The 9,566-nt window shown below is 49.7% G+C and overlaps 1 protein-coding gene across 1 annotated transcript; it reads right to left on the minus strand.

Annotated features, from left to right (window-relative positions):
* Positions 1-1,761: 1,761 nt before the first annotated feature.
* On the minus strand, positions 1,762-8,764 carry Xkr8 (XK related 8). The gene is made up of 3 exons (XM_076863126.2): positions 8,421-8,764; positions 5,535-5,731; positions 1,762-3,035 (listed from the first exon to the last, which is right to left on the minus strand). Exons 1-3 carry the CDS (start codon positions 8,711-8,713, stop codon positions 2,326-2,328), a joined length of 1,200 nt encoding a protein of 399 aa, XP_076719241.1. The 5' UTR covers positions 8,714-8,764; the 3' UTR covers positions 1,762-2,325.
* Positions 8,765-9,566: the final 802 nt, after the last annotated feature.

Below are 9,566 nucleotides of genomic sequence, written 5' to 3' on the forward strand. Positions count from 1 at the left end.
TATGTCCAATTCATTCTACCATCTTTCCCATTCCTATCCCCTCTCCCTTTCCCCCCATTGGATGCTGTCCAATCAAGTGAACCTCCACTCCTCCTCTCTCCCATCCCCCTCAACCCTACTGTGAGTCAGCATCCTCATATCAGAACATTCAGCCTTTGGTTTTGGGGGATTGGCTTATTTCACTTATCATGATAGTCTTCAGTTCCATCCATTTACAGGCAAATGCCATAATTTCATTCTTTATGGGTGAATAATATTCCATTGTGTATATGTACCACATTTTCTTTATCCATTCATCTGTTGTAGGACACCTAGGTTGGTTTCATAGCTTACCTATTGTAAATTAAGCTGCTATCACCATTGATGTGGTTACTTCACTATAATATGACCAGCCCTTTATTATTTATTTATTTATGATACCCAGGATTGAACTCAGGGGCACTTAACCACATCCCCAGCCCCCTTTTGCAGGTTACTTAGAGACAGGGTCTCACTAAATTGCTTAGGGCCTCACCAAGTTGCTGAGGCTGGCTCTGAACTCAGAATCCTCCTGTCTCAGCCTCCCGAGCCACTAGGACTGTAGGTGTGCACACTGCACCTGGCCAGCCCTTTATTTTTGAGACCTAGTGTTGCCATGTTGCCCAGGCTGGTCTCAAACTTTCAATTCTCCTGCCTCAGTCTCCCTAGTCACTGCAATTACAGATGTACACCACCATGCCCATTCTCATGTTAGCCTTTTGACTGGTCTGTGAAATTCAGAAGTCTCAAAGACTGTAGGATTTGCAAAATTCTTTCTTCCTATAACATTCTATGTAAAACATCTTCCAGGAGCCTCTTCCTGGTGCCAGCCTTCAGCTCTGGGTAATCCTCAGCTTCAGACCAACACCACTACAAGTCCTCCTTCATCCAGCGGAACAGCAGTCCTCAGGAATAGTGTTTGCAATCTTCCTTATCTTAATAGTGACTCCAGGTCCTGCTCCTTATCACATTTATAAGCAACAGGCTACAGTCACTACTAAAGCTTCTCTCCCTCACCTTTAGGGATTACCAGTTCCTCAGGGAGGCCTTTCTTGGCCATTCTTTCTAAAGTTGCTAACTCCCACTGCCAACATATAAACACGTTCCCCGCCCTGCTCTATTTTTCTTTTAGCACTTAACACTATCTTAATAAGTAATCCTGTTTATTGTGTCTCTCTACTATAATAAATGAATAACAGAACTAAACTATTCCAGATGCCATCACAGTGGTAACAAAACCGTCTTCACAGACTCCTCCAAGCAACAAAAGACCACCTTCCTGGGACCACTGCTCACATCCATGTCCCTTAAGTGATCTTACCATATAACCTCAAAGAGCTCCCAACAAAGAACCTTCTGCACCTGGCCTCTCATACTTCCTAATCCTAAAGATGCTTGTAGCTGCTCCCGCTAGGCCCAGCAGCAGAGCCGTGGTAAGAGAAAGCACCAAGTCCACCCAGATCCAGGTTTCGATTTCCTGCTGAATGTGTGGGCCAGCCCACCCAGGCTCACCAGCTCCTGAAATTTGGAGTGTTCCAATTTTAAGTGATTCCACATCCCTGATCCATTTTTTCCAGGAGAGGTAGTAGACTTTAACGACACAGACCAGAGGATTGCACAAGTTTTTAATAATAACATTAATACTGTTAAACAAAAATAACACGTGTCCTCACTGGCAGCAACATGTATATATACACATTCTCTTCCTCTCACATCAACTTTGAGGTAGGAGGTACACTGGCTAAAGAATAAAAATACTCAATGGGCTGTGCATGGTCCAGACCACAGGCCCACAAGGCACTTGGGCAAAAAGCAGCCCCTGGAGGAGCCAAGGCTGAAACAGCTGTGCTAAGACCCTGGAGGTGCTGGCAGGGGCCGTGCAGAGTTGGTCCACCAGCCTTTGAGATCCTACTTAGGATTGGCTAGAGCAGGGAGAGGATGAAACTATAGAGCAGCAGCTGGTTCCACAGTTGGAAAAATGTTCCCAGCACATAAAGTGCTCTCAGTAAACATTTGTTGAATGAACTGAACAAATGGGGTAGTACAGGGAAAAATTCCAGAGAGCCAGCCCATAGGTGTCCTGGGGCCTTCTAGGCAAGATGAGGAAAACAAGGGTGGCATGGCACTTCCACCAATTACCTGAAAGGTGAAAATACCAGCCATGGGAAGCTCTGGGACACCAGCTATACTGGTTGGGGAAAAGGAGAAAAGTGTCTCCTACATAATAATTGGCACCCTTGGCCCTCCAGGGCCCAGGCCTTCTCATTTTATTACACTGTGAACTCCCTAGGCTGGTCTGACCCTGCCTCAAAGGACCCCATTCACCTCTCCCTTCCCTGACAAAGCAGCCTGATCCTTAGCCTTGGGGAAAAAGTTCCGAGCCAAGTGAATCATGCGCCTGTTCTGAGGCAGCTGACTGTGTGGCAAAGGAGAGAGACTTCGGGCCCCATCCACCCGGTCAGGCTCCCAGCGGCAGCTAGGGTGGAGCCAGCGGTAGTAGACAAGGCGCAGAGCCAGACCTAAAAGTAAGCAGACACCGCCCAAGAGAAGCCACATGTGCAATGGGATCCCAACAGGCAGCCAGGTGCTATGAGTCACCCAAGTGACCGCCAGCAAAAAACTGTCACTTAGGAGGAATGCCAAGTGAATGGTGGCCCGGCCTCGGGTATGGCCCTCAGACACATTGAACCAGGAGAAATAGAGGATGGTGGCCACTGTCGCCCGGTACAGCCACTCAGAGGCAGGGCCTGGCATAAAGTCTGTGCCCTGAAGCCAGATCCAGAGCAGCAGCACCAGCCACAGGCCCAGAAAGTGCAGGGCCACATAGTGGGGGAAGAGGGCTGAGAACAGGGCCACCGCCAGGACTCGGGGCCCCAGTAGTAGCAGGTTCCACAGGAAGTAGATGACAGAGGAGCCCAGGCTCAGGAGGGGCTTGGAGGGAAGGCAGGTGCGCAAGGCCTGGTGGTAGTCCAGCAGTGCCCATGAGATGCCCAAGAAGGATGTGCAGATGCTAAGCCCTATAAAGAATAAGAGGAAACAGGTGAGCTCTGTGAGCAGCCTGCCTAGCATCCCCAGGCACACAGGTACCCTGGGGGTTCTGCTAGCAGCCCTGAGTTGGGTATTAGAATGCCCCCACTTGTAGACGGGAAAACTGCAGTGCCAGAACATTCGGTGAGTTCACACAACCAGAGGGCAGGGATTCAGTTGTGTAGCCTGACCTCACCAGGAGGCTCTACTTTAGGTGCTATCCTGGGACATCTTTCAAGAATGAGAGGGTATGAAACTTGGCACCCTTGGGCCTTGGCTGCACCCTGAACATCTTCTAAGGCCCCATAACCCTTCCTTTCTCAGAAGAGCTTAAGCTTTTCTTGGGTCTGAAAATCAGTCATCAGAAAGGGGCTGATTTCTCCACGTCAGAGAGGGGGGCAGGAGATTCCATGGTCTTTGCCTGTAGCTGTCCTCAGACTAGAAGAGATGTCCCTGTGGCATGGCAGAAGTTCTCCTCATTCCCCTCTGCTCCCTTCCATGGACAGCCTGACCTTGCTATTGCTTTCCCAAGATCCAGAAGCCAACAATAAGATATTTATCCCACATCCTTGTTGCCCAACCTGGACTAGAAGCACTAGGACCTCCAAGGAAAGATGGAAGCAGTTCTGAAATGTCTCTAGAATGCTTCCTCCCCTTTCCCATTCACCTAATTCACTCAAATGTTTATTGGGAACCTATCATATACCCATCAGATCTGTGGCCATCCTTGTCTCCAACTACCCACCTTCTAGGTTTGAGCAGGGCTAAAGTTTTTCTAGTTTGTCCAGCATGCCACAGCCTGTGACTTTTGACAAGCTTGTCTGGTTTATTAGTAAAGCCAGAAGCACATGCCTCACTTCCCTTGACCCACTCCTCCTCACCCTACAAGCCCCAGCTTGAATATCCACTGGGGTCACCCAGCCCACACACTCCTTGTGTCGGGTATCTCTATAATACCCCACCCACTTCTGCATGGAGTCTGATCACACTAATTATTACCTACTTCCTTATTTCTAAGTTCCTGGAGGGTAGAGAACAGATTCTGGCTGGACACAGTGGTGCACACCTATAATCCCAGCTACTAGAGAGGTTGGGACAGGAGGATTAAAAGTTTGAAGCCAACTTGGGCAACTTAGTAAGACCTTGTCTCAAAATTAAATAAAAAAGGATGGGGATGTAGCTCAGTGGTAAAGTGCTTGCCTAGCAGGTGCGAGGTCCTGGGTTTGATCCCCAGTACTGCAAAAGGCAGGCAGGCAGGCAGATTTTGCTCACCTGGGATAATGTTTGCTAAATAAAAAGTTGAGACATCAGTCTCCTCCACCCAACATATGGTATAGTCTGTCTCCACTTGGCTCTGGTCCTAGATATTTTAGCACCTTAAAACAGGAAAAAAAAAAATGCACCCAATGAATGCTGACTGACCCAGGCTGTCACTTCACCTTTTATACCTCTTTCCTCTGGTATTAAGTGAAGATGGACTCCTGTGTCACACTAAAAGTGATGGTAGGGTGGGGACTCCTTCTTTGGGAGGCTGTGGCATTTTTAGCAGGGGGCTTCGGGATGTATAGGGGTGGCAAAGGCAAAGCAGAGGCACTGAACTCTAAATGAGCTGTGAGTTGGAGTCTAGCGTGGCCACCCTTGACTTTGGACAAGTTACTTCCCTTTTCCGAGAAAGCCTCCCAAGGCTCCTTACTACACAAACTTTCCCAGTGGTTGTTGAGGCTCTGCCAGCCTCCGCCACCTGCCTCTGTTTTCCAGTCACTCAGCACATTTATTGTAACTACTTGTGTTTATAGTCACTCATCCTGGCTGGGCAGAGGCTCCGGGTGTCTTACTCACTGCTGTGTCCCCAGCACACTGACAGGTACAAAAGAGATGCTCAATAAAAACTTGACTGTATGAAAGTACTCAATAAATTGTTTATTGAATAACAAGTTGCTTATTATATATCAGGTACCCTACATGCTTTATCTACTATCATCAAAGTAATAAAAAATTATAATTAAGATTTATTATGTGCCACTGAGCATTATATGTAGCACCCCATTTAATCCTTTCATCAGTTCTATGAGGTAGGATTTTTTTTTTTTTTTTTTTTTTTGGTACTGCAGATTAAACCCAAGGGTACTTTAACACTGAATTACATCCCTAGCCATTTTTATTTTTCATTTTGAGGCAGGGCCTTGCTTGCAGTCCTCCTGCCCCGGCTTCCTAAGCAGCTGGGATTATATGCATGTGCACTGCACCTGGCAAGATCATACATTATATCCATTTTTCAGTTGAGGCCAAACTGATACTCAGAGAAGTTATGCAATCTTCCATACTCATGCAGCTAAAGATTAACTTTAGATTTGAACCCAGATCCACTGCCTAAAGTTTGGTCTCCTACTTTCTCAACAGTCATTCTAGAAAAGCAAATATATTGCTGACCTTGAAGGGAAATTCTGCTAATCCATAAAAGGAGGGCCAGCTGCTGGCCTGGTACTCACACTGGTAGTACTCAGCGCGGCCACTCTGTAGCACGATGGCCAGCCCCAGTGTGAGTTGTGGTGTCGTTTCCAGGAAGGTCTCAAAGAGCCGCAGCATGCTGATGTCCAAGGACAGGAAGTCGGCATAGGCCAGGTCAAACTCGGAAGGCTCCTCCTGCTGCCACACCAAAAGCCCCTGCTGCAGCCCCTGCAGGCATCTAGGAGCACACACAGATGCCCACAGGGCCAGGTCAGCGTCCAGTGAATTCCTCAGCCTCTTACTCATCTGGCAGATGCAGACAGTCTCCGATCCTAACTTGTCCACTCACATGGTAGAGGGACTTGGGCAAGCTACCTAACTTCTCTGAACCTCATCTATAAATTGGGATAAACACCACTTTTAGTCCTGCTGTTTAGGCACTGCCCCAAGAGCATCACAAACCTTGTCCTGTTTACTCCTTACAAGAGCTCCATTTTACATCTGGGGAAATGGCATCAAAAAGCTAGTAAGGGGGCTGGGGATATAGCTCAGTTGGTAGAGTGCTGGCCTTGCATGCACAAGGCCCTGGGTTCAATCCCCAGCATCACAACAACAACAACAAAAAAAGCAGCAGCAGCAGCTAGCAGTGAGGGAATCAGAAAGGGACCCAAAACTGTTTGAATTTGAAAGGCATGCTATAAAGTTGTCCAAGGCAGTAGTTCTCACTTTTACTATGCCTAAGAATCTCCTGGGATCCTATGGGCAAGGAACTATGGAGAGCTTCTGAGCATGGGCAACATAGGATCAGATTGTGCCCTAGAAAACACTGGCTGGGGCGAGGAGGAAGGGTGGGAAGCGTTACAGTGGAGCAGAAATCCCATTTTAAGAGGATGCTGGAGCCAGGCACAGTGGGACACACCTGTAATCCCAGTGACCCAGGAGGTTGAGATAAGAGGATTCTAAGTTCAAGGCCAGCCTCAGCAATTCTGCAATGCCCTAAGCAACTTAGCAACACCCTGTCTCAAAATAAAAAATAAAAGGACTGGGGATACAGCTCAATGAAAAAATACCCCGGGTTCAATCCCTAGTAACCCCACCCCCCAAAAAAAGAGAGATTTCTGAAACAGCCCAGGGATGAATGGGGGGTGCAGGGCTGGCCCAGATGGGTGAGGATAGAGACTAGGACAGAATTAAGGTTGTCCACACAGGCCTCAGGGATTAACTGGCCTGAGGGGACAGTAGTTCTGCACCCAGAACTGATCTCACTTGGCTTTAGGGGGAGAGTCCATTCCCTCCATGCAAATTCATTCATCAGATGCCAGCTGTTACTTGCCTCTATAGACCTGATACACACTGAGCGACAGGCAGGCAGGGCTCTGTTGGGGCTCTCCCTCACAGGAGCTTCTGCCTTTGGTTCGCTAATGCCTCAACAGAAGCCCCCACTTCAGCCTTGTCACGAGCAGGAACAGAGACCCTATTTTAAAGTCAAAAGTCAGCAGAAACAGGAGAAGGCAAGATGCATGAAGCACTCATGAACGCAGGCCCAATGAGGCCTCCCAGACAGTAATACTGTGCCCCTCCATACCCGTCTGGGTTTTACTGGTGTCTCCTGCAGTCCCTCGGGAAAAATGGCAACATCAAAGCCCCTCTCTCTACTTCTGGAGACTCCATGCAGCTTTGTCAAGGCAAGATCTTAATAGAATTTGTAAAAATGGACTTCAAAGCAGATTTCGCCTCCAGCGATCCTAACCCAGACCACACAATGATGTCCTGACTTCATGGCATGGCTTTGACCCTTTGATTTCAGTTTCGCTGTCTCTACAGGCCCCTGCTAATTCTAAAAAGGAGCATAGTCTGCACATATTTTCAGAGACCCAGCCTGTGCCCAGCCCTGGCTGGCTCCAGGGGTGTTAGTAAGTCAAACTGCATGATCTCTTTGTTGTTGTTGTTGTTTTAATGGTACTGGGGATTGAACCAGAGGCACTTTACCACTGAGCCACATCCCTAGTCCTTTTATTTTTTATTTTTTGCTTTAAGACAGGGTCTCACTAAGTTGCTTTGGGGCTCGCTTAGTTTCTGAGGCTGGCCTCAAATGTTTGATATTTCTGCCTCAGCCTCCCAAATCACTGGGATTACAGGAGTTCATTAGGGAGCCCAGCGCACCTCTGCCTTCTTGCTCCATCTGGGGATGGGAAGCCAGTGTTGAGGGAGAAGCACACAACTGGGAAAGAAAAGGGGAGAGGAAATGAGCATGCTCTGGGAGTTCGGGGCTGCTGAAACTCACAGGGTGGCCTACACAATCATGAAGCTAGCTGACATTTGTTGGATGCTTACACTGTGCCAGGACAATTTACAGGTGTCATTTCATTTAATTCTCACAAAAGAGAAGTAGGCATTGCAGCAATGAGTAGACAGATCTTGAGAGGTCAGTGACCTGCCCAAGGCCCTGCCCAGGACTAAAAGGAACAGCAGCGCTGAACAGTGCCAGCACAGCCTGAGGTACCTTCTTACTCCTTCCATTGACTCCTCACAACTGACCTGCCTGCCAGACCTCTCTCTCCGCAACTGCCTCTTTCCATAGAGGAGAACACTGAGGTTCAGAGAAACACAGAAAGGAAGTCACAGGTGGCATAGCCAGACACGGACTCCAGAAAATCTGACTGCGAAGCCCTCTTTCCCTCTTCCCTGAAAACCGCTTTCCTTCACCGGAACCTGAAGGGTAGGGCTAGATGAGCTCTGGGGACTCTAGACCTGGATTCTCTTTCCTTAAGGGTCTGGAGGCTCAGCTGCTGAGATCTGGTTCCTCTTCTGGCGTCCATCCTCTCCTCCCACACCCTTCAGGGTGTCAGGAGTCTCGCCTCTACTACTAGTAGCCCAGGTGCAGGAGGTATCGATCTCCCTCCCCTTTCCGAGAGCGCGGCGCTCACCTGTACAGGTAGCCCAGCTGCAGGAAGTGCAGCAGCGCCAAGCAGCGGCCGGGAGGCTGCGACTCGTGCAGACCGACGGGGTCGGCGCGCAGCCAGACCCAGCTAAAGAGCTGCAGCGCCACCGATGCGAGGACTAGCAGCGCCAGCACCAGCGCGGCCCATAGGTAGCGGCCGCTGAGCGCATACTGGCCGGCGGCCCACAGGTCCGCGCCCAAGTCCAGCAGGAAGGCGGCGGTGCCCAAAACGCCCAAGATCAGATCCCGAAGGAGAACTGCGCGGGACGACCAGGGCATGACCCGCCTGCCTCTGCCGGCTCCCTCCCCTTGCCCCTGGGACCCACACTCAATCCCAGGGTCGCGGTCGCAGGAAGGAGGCGGGAGCAGCCCTTAGGGCAGCCCCGGGCCGGGCCTGCTGGGCGGGACTTCCCAATCCCGCCCCGTCCGGGGAGGAGCGAAGTTGGTGTATTGCCCGAGCCCCCAAGCCCGCCCTTCCGCATCCCAAATGGCGCTCCCGAATCTGGTCCTGTTGCCAGCCCTTGGGGTTTCCCGGACCAGCTCAGTGGAGCTGCGAGGGCCGGGAAGACCGATGCCTTTCGCTTGGCTGGCTTCTAATTGACTGGTTTTACATTCAGGAGCCTGGAGACTCCAGAAGGAGAGAATGGCGGGAAAACTAGAGCCTGGAGTCCAGGCAATAACCGTGATCCTTTACGTTTACATAATTGCAAACCCAAACGAGGGCGGGGCGCGGGGAGGGGAAGACATATTCTGACCCCAAATGCGGTATTTTTGCAAACTACAGGTGGTCAGTTTAGACTTGAGCAGGGGATACACCAAGAGCACAGGACGGACAGGGCACATCTTCATGGTGGTTCATTTCGTTAGGTGATTGAGTGCACTTGTAACTGCAAGTGACCCACTTTAAACATCATTTACATATTAAAAGGAATAATGTACCGAATAAAATGCAGCATGAGCATTGTTTTGTGGATAAGACATGAAACTTTAAAGAAACGTGCTTCTGGAGGAGTCTTTGGGGCTTCGTTTTCTGATCCGGCAGTCCCAGTCTAGTTTACTCCCCTCGGATGCGGGGAAATGGGGGTGAAATTCAGGTCTCGAGGGGGTGATGCTGCTCCAATTTGCCAGGAGG

The sequence above is a fragment of the Callospermophilus lateralis genome, chromosome 7 (genome assembly GCF_048772815.1).
Source record: "Callospermophilus lateralis isolate mCalLat2 chromosome 7, mCalLat2.hap1, whole genome shotgun sequence".
Taxonomy (NCBI): Eukaryota; Metazoa; Chordata; class Mammalia; order Rodentia; family Sciuridae; genus Callospermophilus; species Callospermophilus lateralis.

Bases quoted from the DNA above. Each gene is read 5' to 3' on its own strand.
- Xkr8 (XM_076863126.2), bottom strand. From the start codon at position 8,713: ATGCCCTGGTCGTCCCGCGCAGTTCTCCTTCGGGATCTGATCTTGGGC. The intron at 5,732-8,420 runs GTGAGCGCCGCG...GTGTGCTCCTAG, and splicing joins CAGCTGGGCTACCTGTACAG to ATGCCTGCAGGGGCTGCAGC. The intron at 3,036-5,534 runs GTGAGTACCAGG...TATTCTTTATAG, and splicing joins CCGCGCTGAGTACTACCAGT to GGCTTAGCATCTGCACATCC.